Genomic DNA, 17,328 nt, shown 5'->3' with positions numbered 1-17,328 from the left:
TCCTGGTTCATCAGGCGCCTTTGTGGCCATGTACTTAGTGAGCATGGCCAGGGGACCTGCAGAGCTGGCAGACACGCCTGCCGTGTTCTGCTCTTCAGCGGTTTCTGTTCACATATTCATTCGGCAGTAACTATTTGCTGCATGCTCCCCATGTGCCAGGCACAGTGGGGCACTGGGGTACAGTGGGGAGCACAGAGCAACATCTTTCCCGATCTCATGGAGTTTATACCCTGAGAGACAGACCTCATAACATAAGCACACACACAAAACTGTATAGTTTAGCCCCATGAAAAAAACGCTGTGAAGAAGATGTGAGCCAATGACAGGTGGGTGTGACCTGATTGAATTCTCTGGGGAGGAGGTGCTGGAGCTGGACAAGGAGGAGTTAACCAGGTGACGAGGAGAGGGAGGAGCATTTCAGGAGGAGGGAGCAACCTGAGTAAAAGCCCCACGAGCAGGAGGAAGCACGGTGAACTATCAGAGACTGCACACGGCTCGGTGTGATGATGGAAAGCAAGGGGAGCCTCGGGTGAGATGCGTTGGGGAGGGAGGCCAGAACACGCAGGGCATCAACAGTCTTGTGAAGGATCTCATCTTTGCCCTGAAAGAAATTTAGGGTGCCATGGGAGGGTTTTAAGCAATGGGCAGACAGAGCAGATTTGTGTTTTGAAAAAGAGCCATCTTATCTAACAGACTGGATGGGTGGGTGGGTGGAGGGAGGCAAATACAAGTTGATTAGTATTTGAAAGGTTTCGTAGCCTCTTGACACACACACTTACTTGAAACATGCATTCTGTATATGTGAGCTCAGAGTATGGAGTGTTTTAACAGAAGTATAGGTCTTGGGGAGAAGAGGGGTGTGGAAGAATAGAGAAGAAAACTTAGGAATATTGAACTAGGCACTCTGCCCTTTCTGGAAAATACAATTCCCATTTTACAGTTGAGTAAAATTGACTCTCTGTTAAATAACTTGCAGAATATGATGACATGCTGTCATTCTATGAATTGCTAGGGTTTGTTCAACTGGCCAGAAGGACACTCTCTCCCTCCCCACCCAATGTGCACACTCCTGAAGCTGCCCAGAGGAGGCCTGGTATTTGGTTACAGAGCTATAGAGCTGCCATCTGCAAGTAACTTGTCCAAGGTCAGAGCTAGATAGCCAGTGAGTCATTGAGCCAGTATTTGCATACCAGGTCTGAGAGGCTCCTACTCTTTTTTCTGCCCCTAGTTCCTGACAATGAGGAAGAAACTGTGGAAAAGGAAAGGGACTGAGATAGGGAGTGGACTAGGAAGTCACTAAGACAGAGTCTTTAGTTAAGGAAGAAAGTGAGTGAGTTTAAGAGACAATGAAAGTATCTTAGATTAGCCGATGGAAAACAAATGAAGTAGTTCAATCTGTGTCAATGACCAGAGGCTTCAAACTGAGATAGATCCACTGATGGGCGTCTTTCACTATTTTTACCCAGCTATTTCCTGCTGAGAAATTCTGTGTGTGACAGTCTCTTGTTGCTAAGGGAGACAGCCTCACTGCTTTGCTTCTCTGGATTCAAGGGCAAATTAATTCAAGACAGAATGTCATGCCATTCAAGTTTAAAGTCAGGATAAAAGCAAGATATGAAGAGAGCTCTTCCTCAAATTCAAGCAGGTCTACACACTTATGTCCCAGAAGCAAACAGCCCAGTGGAAGATAAGGCGGGGTTCTTCTGAGCGGTCACCAGGAATCTGCACACCACCAAAAGTGTCCCCTCCCAGGGCAGACGCCTCTTAGACCTGGCAGGAAGTAACAATGAGGAAACAATTTGGGCCACCAAAGTAAGTTTCCTTGGAGTAAAAACCATCTTCAAAATGTCAAGTACAGCAATGAGGCACAAGATCAAAACTTCATACAGAATTTTCTCAGCATGCCCATTTCTGAGGCATGTCGAACGTTTCTGCATTAGTCTCTTCTAAAAGCACACCAGGGCTTAAGAGAGCATTTTTGATGGGCTGTAGTGGGACCTGACCCTGCTGGTGTGGCAACTGCTTCACCCCTCTCTGACCACAGTCACTCCACCTCTCTTTGCTCTAGTACCTGTTTACAGCAGATGACAAAAATAGGGCAGTTGGAAACCTCACATTGCCTGTAGACTTGTTGTGTTGTTTTTTTTTTTTTTTTACCTGCACAGCTTTTTAAAATAAAATTTTTTTCAATTTAATTCTTAAAAATACAGATTTTTGCTTTTTCTTTAAAACAACAACAAAATTCAGAAATGCAGAAGGAGAAAGCCAGCATTCCACTGATCAGCAGTTGGCCTAGGTTAGTAGTGGCTGCTCCATTCTTCACTCATTTATGCTCCCTGCCCAGCCCTGCAGGCATGTGAGTTTATGACCATCCTCACCTTTGTGAGACGGTGGGCCCAAGCAGAGCTGCTACAGTGTTGAGGTGGCAAAGTGTGGCAGAGGGTGAGGAGGAGACCTGCTTCTCTCTGCCCAGAATCCAGTAGTGTGGGCACCACGAGGGCTGGAAGCCTTGGGACCACCCAGAGGGCTGTAGCAGCAGCAAGGACTGATCCATGGCTTTGTGGGCCCCCTGACCCACACAAAAGGGACTGGAGTTGGAGGGGAGGTGTGCTACAGAGTGACTGAAGTGGGCACTGGGGTACAGAGGTACAGAGGGGAGCATATGCTCCCCTCCCTCCCACATGGAGACACTGAGGGAGACTCATCGCCAGTTCTAAGAGCGAAAGCAGTTTTGGCAACCGTAATTTTCTCATTGAAGATAAATGTGACAAACTCCTGTTTCTGATAATATAGGAGATGACCTTACCATGCTGAATAGGCAAGAAAGTAAAGGATCTTCTGATGCCCAAAACAAAGCTGGCAGGGGGGTTAGCGAGGGACAACCAAACAACTGACCAGCAGGCTGTGTGGGCGACCAGGTCGGCAGGGGGGGCAGTAAGGGGTGACCAGGCTGGCAGGGGGGGACAGTGAGGGGCAACCAGGTCGGCAGGGGGGGCAGTTGGGGGCAAGAAAGCCAGCAGGGGGGCACTAAGGGGTGACCAGGTTGGTGGAGGGGGGGGCAGTTAGGGGCGATCAGGCTGGCGGCGGGGGTGGGGGGGGAAGTTAGGGGCAATCAGGCAGGAAGGCAGGTGAGCAGTTAGAAGCCAGTAGTCCAGGATTAAGAGAGGGATGTCTGACTGCCAGTTTCGACCCAATCCCTGGGATCAGGTCGAAACCAGCAGTTGGACATCCCCTGAGGGGTCCAGGATTGGAGAAGGTACAGGCTGGGCTGAGGGACACCCCTGCCCCCGTGCACAAATTTCATGCACCAGGCCTCTAGTATTATTATAAAGATGCAAGTTTCCCACATTAACTTATAGATTCCAAAATTCTTAATAGGAACAGCAAATTCTAAAACTTCACATAGAAGAGCAAAAGCCCAAGAATATCCATCAGTCCTGAAGAATTGAGCTGTGTGTCTAGGGATGAGGGGATGGGCAGTTTCTTCCTCAAAACTCAAGACTTATTAAAAGGTAGATAAAGAAGAGCACTGATGTAGGTATAGACAATTAGACCATCAGGACAGCATTGATAATCTATAAACAGACCATTGCAGTTACAGAATTTTTGTTTATTATAGAGCTGTCATCACAGATAGGGGAGAAATGGTGCTGTGATAGGTGGTTATCCATATGGAAAAACTGAAATTGGATTTCTACCTTATATTATACAGAGAAATTAATTCTAGGTGACTAAAGACTTAGATATGAAAAGAAAAACTATATAACTTTTAGAAGAAGATATAGGACATCTTTAAGAATATGAGTGAATTATTTTTCAAAGCTGATACAGAAAGTAGAAACTGTAAAGGAAAAATTTGATTGTCAGTTACACAAAAATTAAGATATTTTTATCAAAGTGCATCATAAAGAAACTCATCTTTACATATGATGAGGGAAGCGTTTTTACGTTGCTGGTATAAATATAAATTGTATCACCATGTAGGAAAATATTTTTGTGTTATTTAATTACGTTAAATATGTGACCGTCTAGGTCAGGGGTCCTCAAACTTTTTAAACAGGGGCCAGTTCACTGTCCCTCAGACCGTTGGAGGGCCGGACTATAGTTAAAAAAAAACAACTATGAACAAATTCCTATGCACACTGCACATATCTTATTTTGAAGTAAAAAAACAAAACGGCAAAAACACCCGCATGTGGCCCGCGGGCCGTAGTTTGAGGACGCCTGGTCTAGGTACGTAGTCTGATCTAGAGAAATTCTAAAAAGCAGTATCCTTTTTGCACATTGTTCAGTCTAACATAATGTTTTAGGTTACCCCAAGGCCCACTGCAGGCAGACTTTTGCATCATAAGTTTCAGGAAGAAAGTAAACCATTTTATAAATAAACATATAATGCTAAGTAGGCATATACAATTGTTATACAGTTGTTAAGATGATGAAGTTAAAATGTTCTTTTTTATAATATAAATGTTTTATGGAAATGAGGAATATACAGTGGTCTCCCATTATCCATGGGGATATGTTCCAAGATCCTTAATGCATTCATGCAACTGTGGTAGTACCAAATCCTATATACTATGTCCCCCCTCTCCCATATATACATACTTTTTCACTTAAAGGAAGCATTTTACAGTTTCTTTTTGGCATATCTGAGTTGTCAGCATCACAACTCTTGCATTTTGGGGCCATTATTAATTAAAATAAGGTTGCTTGATGCACTACGATACCTCCACTGTTGATCTGGTAACCAAGATGGCACTGAGGGACTAATGGGTGGGAGCATGTACAGCATGGCTATGTTGGACAAAGGGATGATTCTTGTCCCAGGAAGGACAAAGTGGGACATCGAGAGATTTCATCACGCTACTTAGAATGGCCTGCAATTTAAAACTTATGAATTTTTTTCCCTGGAATTTTCCATTTAATATTTTCAGACCACGTTGACTGTGAGTGACTGAAACTATGGAAAACAAAACTGCAGATAAGGGGGATTACTGTATTACACTTTTATGAAACAGGGTTAATATTTTGCCTTTTTTAAGAGAAAACTTGATCCCCTTTCAGATTCTTTTACCTCGATTCTGAGATTTTTATTTTAGCACTTGGGACTACTATCCCTTTCCTCCAATGCCTCTTGATTTCCTAGATTCTCTGCTTCACTGAGCTTCACCAGTAAATTATTTTGCATGTTCATTATTCTTTCCTGTGTTTCCTATTTATCTTCAGTTTTTAATTAGATTGTGTCCCTAAGAGCATTGCACCAGAGATTTATTCATCAGTTATGAAAATTTTATCCCTCTCGACTTTATTAGGACTATTTTACAAATTTCAAAACAATCTTTAAAAAATACATCCATTTATATTTTCTAATAATTTCTTATATTGCTTCCTTAAATCTGAATGTCAGTTGTGTTTCTCTTATACTAGCCTACTTGATGACTGAAGAAAAGCAATCAGACATGATGATTGCCCCCATTCCCGTTATTTTCTGCATTTACAGGTTGTATTTTGTTTTGTCATTCAACTTTTAATATTGATGTTGAAAAACTATCTAGTAATTAAAGTAAAAACATGTTACTCTCTACTTTTTTTTGATAAAGTGACTATTTCATGTAATTATGGTCACATAGTTTTTCTTGGTGTTTTTCTCACTGTACTATTCAACTTAAATTGTATTCCATGACATATCTTAATATCGATGTCTCTTCTCACAACCTAATACCTCACTCTTTTGTCTTAATAAAAAATATCAATTCTATCTCCTGGTATATTTCTCAAGTCCTCCCATCAGTGCTATCAGGTATTTATCATTCTTTCTATTTTCAACAAAGTGGATTGATGATTTAAATTTTAATAAAGCAAATGTACCACATTTGATTATTTGGAAGGTTCTGAGTGAGGCTGAGGGTTTAGAAGGGCCCCAAATAGTCATAATTTTAGTGAATCTTTAAATCCATTTATTTAGTTACTCTTACATGTTTCTGATACAGGGATCTCGGAGCCTCTCTTTTAAATAAGCATCTAATTGAGCTTCTGAAAAAGTTTCTTATTCTCTCTTATGTATCTGAACTTTGGTTTGTAAATTCCCCACTACTATCTGATCCTGGCTTGCTATTGGTAGGTTCTCATATTTTGAAGAAATCCATTGTACCTTATCAGGATGTTTGCCTCATCTGACTCTTGTTTCATCAGGTGGAAAGAAAGTATTTATTTGACAAAAAAAAAAAATGACTAAACATACAATGCTTTTCAAGGAGGAAAAAAACAACTAACTATGTTCGGTGTGAGTACTTATTGATTGATTTGAAAGTCAAACAGTCTAATTTGCCACAGATCTTTGCTAAGATAATTTTCATTGCCTCAGCTGCCCAGAAAGACTAGTCAAGTCATTTACCTGGAACTCACTCTTGGGATATATCTAGCTGTCTATCACAAGATTCATGAATATTCTCTTGGATGCCTGGGATCTCACTTGGATGCCTAAGGACATGCTTTAAAAATACGTATCCGTGCCAATGTTTCTTAGAATCCCCAGTGCGAGAAGCTGCTTTTACACCCACTCTAGTCACCTCCTCTGTGCTCTCCCTCCCCTCCCCCCACTGCCTGCAACTGTACTGGTTTTCTATGTATTCGTAGCAAAGTCTTATACCACCAATCAGGCACATACCGCCACTGTCCTACAACCAAGGCGGATGTAAAAGACCCAGGAAAAGTCTTAGGTTCAGAGACTTACATCTGGTGCATTAACTAAGTTTTCAAAAGCAGCATTATTTACATCCCTAAACCAAGGGCACAGTGACTCATTAATTGTTACCGAAAAGGATTTTCCAGAGTCATCCAGTTCTGGCATAGTCATTTTGATTTGAGCAATTCTACTGTGCTGGGTTTAAGCTAAGATATACTGCTATTACCGGATCATTACCTGTTTCTGAATATGAAAAAGGGGAAAAAAATGAAGTGTTCTCCAAATACACCGGATCACGAAGCATGTGTTTGTGTTTAGTGTAGGCACAGAAGAACGGTGCCTGCGTATTTTAGAGGCTGGGAAGAACCTGGTGCTAGCGTTTCTTCTTGAACTTATTTTTATTTTTATTTATTTTTTTTTTTTATTTTTTTTTTTTTTGTGTTTATTTAAATTTTTATTTTGAAATAATTTTAGACTTACAGAACAATTACACATATACTACAGAAAATTATGTGCTCTTCAGTCAAGTTCCCCTAAAATTAATATCTTATAGAATCATAGGACAATTATCTTTTTTTTTTTTTTTTTTTATTTTTTTTTTTCATTTTTTTAATTTCTTTATTGATTAAGGTGTCACATATTTGTCCTCATCCCCCCATTCCCATCCCACCCCTCTCCCCACGCATGCCCCAATCCCCTGTTGAACTTAACCGTTGGATAGGCTTATATGCATGCATACAGGTCCTTTGGTTGAACTCTCCCCCTCCCCCCACCCTCCCCCTCCCCTCCCCTATCCTCCCTCTGAGGCCCGATAGTCCGATCGATGCCTCCTTGCTTCTGGTTCTGTTCTTGTTCCTCAGTCTATGTTGTTCATCATTTCCTCTAGATGAACGAGATCATATGTCACTAGATATATACTAATAAGAACTGAATGTGAGACGAGCAATAATATTTATGCTGACAGGCAAATGAATCAATCTGTAGCGAGCTTCCCCCTGGACCAACAGTTCTTTTGAGACCCAATTTCGATGTCCAGTAGTTCCTTATGTGTACATGTCAGCACTGACCCCTCAGCTCTGGATGGTGGACAAATGGTGGTAACGGAGGTCCGACTCCCTCTGGTTTGGTCTCGGCCGAACCCAGGGGCACGGCGTCACCCAGACTAAGGGGCACGTGGCCTCACCCATACCCAAGGGGCACGTGGTTTCACCCGGGCCTGGGACCCAGCCTCACCCGGATGGATCCAGGGGCGCACGGCCTCACCCGGACCCAGGATCTGGCTTCACCCGTACCCAGGGACGCTTGGCCTCTCCCAGACCCAGGGGCACGTGGCCTCACCCGGGCTTAGTTGCACAAGGCCTCACCTGGATCCAGGGACACATGGTCTCTCCCGGACCCAGGGACGCTTGGCCTCTCCCAGACCCAGGGCCACTTGGGCTCACCCGGGCCTAGGTGCACGAGGCCTCATCCGGATCCAGGGACGCATGGTCTCACCCAGACCCAGGGATGCTTGGCCTCTCCCAGACCCAAGGCCACTTGGGCTCACCCGGGCCTAGGTGCACGAGGCCTCACCCGGATCCAGGGACGCATGATCTCACCCGGACCCAGGGACGCTTGGCCTCTCCCAGACCCAGGGCCACTTGGGCTCACCCGGGCCTAGGTGCACGAGGCCTCACCCGGATCCAGGGACGCACGGTCTCACCCAGACCCAGGAACGTTTGGCCACTCCCAGACCCAGGGCCACTTGGGCTCACCCGGGCCTAGGTGCACGAGGCCTCACCCGGATCCAGGGACGCATGGTCTCACCCGGACCCAGGGACGCTTGGCCTCTCCCAGACCCAGGGCCACTTGGGCTCACCCGGGCCTAGGTGCACGAGGCCTCACCCGGATCCAGGGACGCATGGTCTCACCCGGACCCAGGGACGCTTGGCCACTCCCAGACCCAGGGCCACTTGGGCTCACCCGGGCCTAGGTGCACGAGGCCTCACCCGGATCCAGGGACGCACGGTCTCACCCGGACCCAGGAACGTTTGGACACTCCCAGACCCAGGGCCACTTGGGCTCACCCGGGCCTAGGTGCACGAGGCCTCACCCGGATCCAGGGACGCATGGTCTCACCCGGACCCAGGGACGCTTGGCCTCTCCCAGACCCAGGGCCACTTGGGCTCACCCGGGCCTAGGTGCACGAGGCCTCACCCGGATCCAGGGACGCATGGTCTCACCCGGACCCAGGGACGCGTGGCCTCTCCCAGACCCAGGGCCACTTGGGCTCACCCGGGCCTAGGTGCACGAGGCCTCACCCGGATCCAGGGACGCACGGTCTCACCCAGACCCAGGCACGTTTGGCCACTCCCAGACCCAGGGCCACTTGGGCTCACCCGGGCCTAGGTGCACGAGGCCTCACCCGGATCCAGGGACGCATGGTCTCACCCGGACCCAGGGACGCTTGGCCTCTCCCAGACCCAGGGCCACTTGGGCTCACCCGGGCCTAGGTGCACGAGGCCTCATCCGGATCCAGGGACGCATGGTCTCACCCGGACCCAGGGGCGCTTGGCCTCCCCCAGACCCAGGGCCACTTGGGCTCACCCGGGCCTAGGTGCACGAGGCCTCACCCGGATCCAGGGACACATGGTCTCACCCGGACCCAGGGACGCTTGGCCTCTCCCAGACCCAGGGCCACTTGGGCTCACCCGGGCATAGGTGCACGAGGCCTCACCCGGATCCAGGGACACATGGTCTCACCCGGACCCAGGGACGCTTGGCCTCTCCCAGACCCAGGGCCACTTGGGCTCACCCGGGCCTAGGTGCACGAGGCCTCACCCGGATCCAGGGACACATGGTCTCACCCGGACTAGGGATGCTTGGCCTCTCCCAGACCCAGGGCCACTTGGGCTCACCCGGGCCTAGGTGCACGAGGCCTCACCCGGATCCTGGGACACATGGTCTCACCCGGACCCAGGGATGCTTGGCCTCTCCCAGACCCGGGGCCACTTGGGCTCACCCGGGCTTAGGTGCACGAGGCCTCACCCAGATCCAGGGACACATGGTCTCACCCGGACCCAGGGACGCTTGGCCTCTCCCAGACCCAGGGCCACTTGGGCTCACCCGGGCCTAGGTGCACGCGGCCTCACCCGGATCCAGGGACACATGGTCTCGCCTGGACCCAGGGGTGTGTGGGCTCTCCCAGACCCAGGGGCGCTTGGCCTCGCCCGGGCACGGGATCCAGCGTCATCCGGGTCCAGGGGCACTTGGCCTCACCCGGACCCGGAGTCCGGCCTCACCTGGACCCAGGGGCATGTGGCCTCACCTAGACCCAGGGACGTGAGGCCTCACTTATACCCAGAGGCGTGTGACCACACCCGAGCCCAGAGGCGCGCAACCCCGCCCGCACCCGGGTCTCAGCGGGGCCCCGTCTTCCCGATCCCAATTCCTGCCGGTCAATCCCCCCTCAGCAATTCCCCTGGCCATCCTTCCGGAGCTCCGGTATGGCTGCTGCAGAGCTCGTCGGGCGGCGGCTCGGTGAAGCTCCAGTGCACCCGGTGCATGGCGGTGGGCCAGTCTGGCGTCGCTGCGTCGGCCCTTGGGTCTGCATCGGTGGCCGGTCGCCGAGCATGCGCACCTGGCCGCTTCCGAGGCGTTGAGATTCTTGACGGACTCAGAGGTCAGCAAGCGCGGAGTCTCCCACCCCATGTCTCATAGGGGTTCGTCTGTCCGTGCTTGGCTGCCAGTGGAGCCGTCCCCTCAGCCGGAGACCGCCGGGGGAACTGCGCCGAGCATGTTCCAGGCCGCTGTTGTATCGCCTGAGCCATAGTTCTTTTGTGTCGCCTGAGCCGTAGTTCTTAAAGTGTGGTCTTTGGGTCACCGGCATCAGCATCATCCCACATACCCCTCTTTTATTCTAGTTGTAGAGCATCTACTCAGCCAGCCCTATGGTGGTCTTGGATGGTGTCTGCTCTGCTCTCTTGTCGTAGTCTCAAAGTTGTTGTGGTAGGCAACAATCAGGCTTCCGCCCTATGCCTCCATCTTGGTCCTCCTTTGTATAGTTAAGTCTTGATTGTTGTTGGTGTCACTGGGGGGGCTCTCTTTGTCAATAAAGGAAGAGTTGCTGTGCAGGAGACACGTTTATGGGCCGGGTCTTGGTGCAGCAAAGCTTTGGCGCTCACTGAATATTCCCGTTGAATGTGTCCCTTATGCACGTGGTTGAAATCTGGTGTCATCTCCTACAGACCACTAGATGCCCTCGTTTCTGGGTCTCCAATGGGGTGTAGATCAGCTACTGCCTTAGGCACTCAGCAAGGATTACAGCAAAAACTGTAGTTTCTTCCTCCTGTCTGAGTGGCACTGGAGCAGTCCGACTAGAACAGCAGATCATCTGGTCCGCTGCCAGAGGGCAGGCCACCCACATGCATAAGCCGTTGCTTGGGGCGCAGGTGTGCCTGCGAGACTTGCGGGGCAGGTCTTCAAAACGTGCGGGGCGGGTCCCAGGGTGGGGCGGGGTCTCAGGGCGCCCACAGGCCATGGTGCGGCGAGCCAAGATGGCTGTGAGTCTGGTCCTTCTGCCTTCCACGTATCTAAGTCCCCTCGTTCCGCACTCCAGCGCAGCAAACACTGATTGCTGGGCGCACCTCCGCAAGAGTCCCGCCTCTCCCCGCAGGCATCTGGGTCTCCCGGGGTTCGCCAGAAGATGGGTTTCAGGGTGATGGAGAGCCAATCTCCCCTGGGTTTGGAACAAAAGCCCCTCTCCCCCGCCACCAGCCAGACCCACGCACCTCCACACCTCATTCCCTCCGATTTCGCTGGGTGCGAGGCAACAGAACAGCCCCTAACCTCCGCCGCCATCTTTTTCAAACTTCTCAATCCGTATCTCTTAATCCCTTCATTTCAGTCAACTCTACTGAAGTCTAGCGCCGCCGGGAGGTGCACGGAAAGGGCGCCCGGGCCTCCGTCCAGTGTGCGGGGTGCGTGGCCCGCGGCACCAGGCGCGCGGGGGCTGCGCGGCGGGGACGGGTGCTGGGAGGCCGCCGGGCTCCGGGCGCCGCCGCTGCGGCGGCGTCCCCAGCGTCCCGGGCCGGGCGGCCTGCGGGGGCGGCGGAGTTGCGAAAGTTAGTGAGTTTCCCAGGGTTTCGCCCGGAATGGGGTTCAGTGCATTCGGAGCCGGTGCTCAGCGCACTCCGGAGCCTTTATCTCCTTCCTGCCAGTGAACTCCAGCCAGGTCATCAGCCGCCCCCTCCTCTCCGGTTCCATCCTCCCCGCAGGCGCGTGTGCTCGTGTCTCCGCCCGTTTCTCCATACCTCAGGCTTTTACGGCTTCCCCGACTGTCCCCGTGGCCTTCTCCTTCCCCCCAGCTGTGGGTATTTCAGTCCGCCAGCTCTCCTGTGGTTCTGGACGATGTCCGTTCTGACCTCTAGTTGTATTTTTGAAATTGTTGTGCCCGGCTGCAGGTTAGGTGTTTAACCTATGCCGCCATCTTGGTTTTCTTCTTGAACTTATTTTTAAAGGTTGCCTGCGAACATCTAGTTCACCTACTTTTCCCAGGAGTCTTGGAACTTTATGAACCAAGTCATAGTAGCCATTGCGGTGTAAGTTGTCTTATAAGCATCATAAGTGCAGAAATTTAAAATCTATATTTATCTGGGCACTAATGGTATTAAGTGGGAACTTTAAAATAAGATGAAAAAAACAAAGATGAATAATGGGCCCCTAATTAATTTCAGTGTGAAATTTCCAAATTGGTAACTTATATGTTATACAGTTTATGTATTAGTTTAAAATAATCAAACCACGCCAAAACCGGTTTGGCTCTGTGGATAGAGCATCGGTCTGTGGACTGAAGGGTCCCAGGTTTGATTCTGGTCAAGGGCATATACATTGGTTGCGGGCACATCCCCGGTAGGGGGCGTGCAGGAGGCAGCTGGTCGATGTTTCTTTCTCATCGATGTTTCTAGCTTTCTATCCCTCTCCCTTCCTCTCTGTAAAAAATCAATAAAATATATATAAAAAATATATAAAATAATCAAACCACTGATTCACGCCAATACTGGTTGATCCAGGTCCTTGTTGAAGTAATTTAAACACATCTGTGAATTTAAAGTTATTGCCAATTATAGGTAAGTACTAATGAAGGTGGAAAAGATTAGCTTTAAATCATTAAATTTGATAATAAACATGAAAATAAGATATGAATTAATTATGTGCTATTATGAAGAACAATTATTGATCTGTATATACGTAACAAAATATTTATATAATTCAGACAGTGGATAATATGAGTACCTTTCAACTTATATAATGAAGTAACCCTTTTTCCTGACATGGATTTTGTCACCCTAGACAAATTCTCCACTGGTGCCATAAGAACTCATGAGTGAGAAAAACTTCAGACATTTGAATATCAAATGTAATCCATAAAAAGCAGAAAAGAACTCTTTCATCCATTTCTGCTCAGCTCTCAGCCTTATTTTATTTTTAATTGGATTTGAGAGAGAGAGGAAGGGAGAGGGAGAGAAACATCGATGTGAGAACACATTGATCTGCTGCCTCCTATACCTCTCCTCCACACACACACTGGGGATTGAGGCCTCGACCCAGGCAAGTGCTCTGACCAGGAATTGAACCAGCAACCTTTTGATGGCATGGGAAGACGCCCAACCAACTGAGCCACATCAGCCAGGGCCTCAGCCTTATTTTAAAGATTGGAGATACAATCAAGCAGTAAAAGCTGATCCATGGAATTTCTGTGACTCCCAAGTGGCTCTTTTTAATTTTTTTTTAATAATACAATTCTTTTGGAAACCCAGATAGAGGACTCATTTTTACTATCAGCAAGATAAAGCATCTTTCATACAACTGAATACCTGCCCATGAATTCTAAATCTGTGTTTACATGGATTGGAGTACCTCTAGCACACCATTGGAACAAGGTAAGAATCTCCTTAGACAAGCTCTAGCGGGGATTAACAAAGCCCTAACCACACACATCCTACCTGCATCACACTGTGTATGACAGCTTCCCTCTAACTCAGCAGTTCTCAAACTTTAGCTTGTACCAGTCACCTGGCGGTGAATCACACAAACACAGCCGGATGACCCCACTTGTAGAGTTTCTGATTTCGTAGGTCTATGGTGTGGCTTGAGAATTTGCACTTGTAGCACATTCCCAGGTGATGCTGATACCAGGGACCACAATGAGAACCATTGCTCTGGTTTGTATTTTGTAAGAGTATTTTTTTTTTTTATATAGAGTACTTCTATATTTAGGCTTCTATGCCTTGGCAGTACTGTATATATTGAACAGCCAGTCATTTAGACCACTTGTTAAAAAACAATGTGGCTACTGACATCCACACAGGCCATGTCTGAAGTCCACCGGGAGTCGGGGTGGGGCTATTCTCTCTCGCAGGGTATGGTTCACTCATGGCCTTCCTGCTGTGCTCCTTTCATCTGCACTGCAAAGATTAATTTTGTTTTATTTACCCACTTATGAGTTTTCAGCATGTTTAGAAAGTACCCTTCTGTTTACAGGGAAGCTGAGAGCCAAGAAACCATGCGGAGGCCTATGCTAGAACCACGTGCAGAGGACGCGGGTGTTGGATGGGGCAAGGGTGGGGGTGTCTCTCAAGTCAGCTTTGCTTGGGTTCAGATTCCAACTTGGATACTTCCCAGCTGTCAAAGCATTGTGAAGGGAGAGAGAAAAATAGACACAATTTACATACTTTCTACTTTTGCACTGTGGGAATGAGAATCCCAGAAATGGTCGAGTTGGTGGTAGGAATAACAGATTTATTCAATTGTCCGGGAGCAATTGGTTTGTGAGGCTCAGTGGAAGAACCCAGCCAAGAACCACAGCTTTTCTGTATTAAGTATAAGAGCAATGAGGGTGGGCAAGAATGAATTCGAGATTTTATTTATAATAATAACTAGTCTTTGTTATGTGCTTACTAATCACCATTTTACAGAGAGAAAGGGAGAGAGACTAACATTCTATATTGTTATCAAGCTTTGTTTTTGTACCTTTAGATGAAAATCAGTTACCCATCAATCAGAAGACTCGAAGTAACTACTACATTAAAAAATACACTCTATAGCCTTACACTCTAATTGGAAAAAATTCTCACTGCTATCATATTTATGGACAACTTGTATCCAAGAAGCTTAGTCCACCTTTCTCCAAATGTTTCTGTCTGCCCGACATCAAAGCTGAAAGACCAGTCAACACACCAGAAATATTTCCAAAGAAACACAGAACCATTTGATTAATCAATGTGGAGAAAAAAGCTAAAAATACATTTCAAAAAGATGTGCTCTCAAATGAAAATTGAATCATCAAACCACGGAAAAATATGGAGCGCTGTTTTCACTTCTTAGATTACTTTGTCCATTTTCTTTAGTTCACTCTTTAGGAAAACTATATGTAAAACACTATTTGTCAATTAGAAGGCTATAAGCAGGAAAATAAGTGATCAAATTCTTACATAACTTTTGGTCAAACTTCAGAAAATTGGGTCATGAAATGAAAGGAAGTAAAACCTACATCATCTGTTTGCTTAATGGCATGCTTCAGCACTCTTCTAATGCCACCATCAGTTTCCTTCAGAATGAAGCAATTTTATAAAAAGGACTGTTCTTACCCTCATCCTTCCATTCCTTATTGCCGGCCCATCTTCTGCCAATCTCAACACGTACAAATCCATTTTGTATTCCCTTCCGCCACGAATGCTGAACCCAAATCCTTTGGCTCCTTTCTCCATGTCCACGGTGAAATAATCGAAATCCTTTGGGGCCAGGAGAAAATGGAATAAACAATCGTTTAATATCAAAGAAGCTTCTGTATTCACTCTCTCTGTTCTTCTCTCTCCTATAATGTGTTCCAAATGAGTTGGTGTTGTGAGATGCAATCTGACCGCACAGTCCCGCAAAATGCAAGACCAAGTTCCAAAGGTTTGAGCAGATGAGTACACAATTTACTTGGTCATTGTGTCGCTTGTTTTACATTGATGTTCATCAGTTTACTTGGTTAACATGTAATTACTGCATATAGGCCTGGGCCATATTCTTTCTTTGAGTGTTCTCATTCGGTGCTGTGGAGCTGTATAAATAAATGTACCAGTCCTGAATATGTGCATATGTGTATGTGTGTAAGTTAGAGGTTTGCTAATTAGAAAAATAAATTTTTATGGGGGTCTTACTACAATTCTGTGCACAAACTACTGAATATCAAGTTGGAGTGTAGACAATCAATTTGTCTTTTACATAAAATGCAGTATGCCCAAGATTTCCTGACCTTCAGTGTTCTTAAAATTTGGGGGAGATAAATCCTAAGTAAAACACAATTAATTGAAATTATATTTAATCTGTATCTTGTTATCTAGTTGAATATTTATTAGATACCAAGCTCTGGTCTAAGTGCTTTTCATTAAAGTAGAATCCTCACCATAGTGTGCAAGGAAGACCCCCCATTTAGGAAAACGAAGCTCAGAGGGGTTATGGGAGTCGCCATAAGGCACATCTAACATGAACAAATAATTATAAGAACCAGTGTTGTGTAGGCAGAGACTGGGTGCTTATGACAGAGGTTGCAGGTTGGTTGATGAAGCCAGGCTTGGCCTTATCCTTATGCATAAGGACTTGGCCCTTTCCCACCAAATGGGAGGTAGGGGCTTTGTAAATAAGTATGGATGTAAAATACCTCCATTGCTGACATCTGTAAAATTTTCTGCATTATCTGTATTAGAGATTCCAGATAAGAGCTTTTTTGTTTTTTTCAACTTTGACAAGACAATATACTGGGAATTAGCTAGCTAATATTAGCAGGAATTAGTTCATCCCATTACCACTCACCCACTGATTGATTGATTGTCCTGCTTTATTCTGAAAAAGATTTATTTATTCAGAGCGCTTTGAGGATGTGGGTGTTACCCAGATGATATCATAACTAGGAATAGAACTTGGGCTGTCTATCTCAGAAGGGTGTTCTTTCCTCTGCCTCCCATTCTATTTCATTTTTTGTACTTCAGGAAGTCTTGGTCCTGGGCCTGCGATGACCTCATTGGCCGAGGTACCTGGGGCTGCCTGTAGTCTGACAGAGGGTACTGCCTGGTGTCGGGGGAGTGCTGCCTGTAGTCCAGCAGCGGAGGCTGCCTGTAGTCCAAGGGTGGGGGTTGCTGGTAGTCCCCCCCTGGGGGCTGCCTGTAGTCCAGGGGGGGCTGCCTGTAGTCCGTGAATGGAGGCTGTCGGATGTCCGGCTTCACATCTTGTCTTGCTTTGACTTCTGACCTGTAACTAAATAAATGGAAATGGGATTTACTTTGGTATCTCAGTATTCTAAGGAGGTAGAATGATCAAATGACTCGTTCCTCTTGCATGTTCAGAAGTATGAGAAGATTAAACAAATAGTAAGTATTATTTTTCAATCTTTAACTAATACCATATTGTATACTTTCCATTTGGCTCCTTGAGATAACAAGGTGAAAATGATGGTTCAACCTCAGCTTTGTGGAAAAGGACTTATGGATATCCCTTTTTGATTTGGCTGTGTAAAAACTACAACTGCACAAATCAAGGGGATTAAATACTTAACTATGCATCCTGAAATAGCAGTCTGTCTTAACACCAGTAAACCAACTCTCTGTTTCTCTGTCTCTCTC

At 46.9% G+C, this 17,328-nt stretch overlaps 1 protein-coding gene across 2 annotated transcripts in view; it reads right to left on the bottom strand.

Annotated features, from left to right (window-relative positions):
- MAGI2 (membrane associated guanylate kinase, WW and PDZ domain containing 2) overlaps positions 1-17,328 on the bottom strand; it is a 1,197,465-nt gene that overhangs the window by 88,866 nt on the left and 1,091,271 nt on the right. For both annotated transcript variants that reach the window (XM_054725983.1, XM_054725982.1), the window contains 2 exons: positions 16,744-16,963; positions 15,313-15,456 (listed from right to left, as the gene is read on the bottom strand). In XM_054725983.1, coding sequence (XP_054581958.1) covers positions 15,313-15,456; positions 16,744-16,963 — 364 coding nt within the window. The remainder of the gene's footprint in view (positions 1-15,312; positions 15,457-16,743; positions 16,964-17,328) is intronic.

This window comes from Eptesicus fuscus, chromosome 14 (genome assembly GCF_027574615.1).
Source record: "Eptesicus fuscus isolate TK198812 chromosome 14, DD_ASM_mEF_20220401, whole genome shotgun sequence".
In the NCBI taxonomy this organism is placed as follows: Eukaryota; Metazoa; Chordata; class Mammalia; order Chiroptera; family Vespertilionidae; genus Eptesicus; species Eptesicus fuscus.
This window is presented reverse-complemented; position numbering and strand designations above follow the sequence as displayed.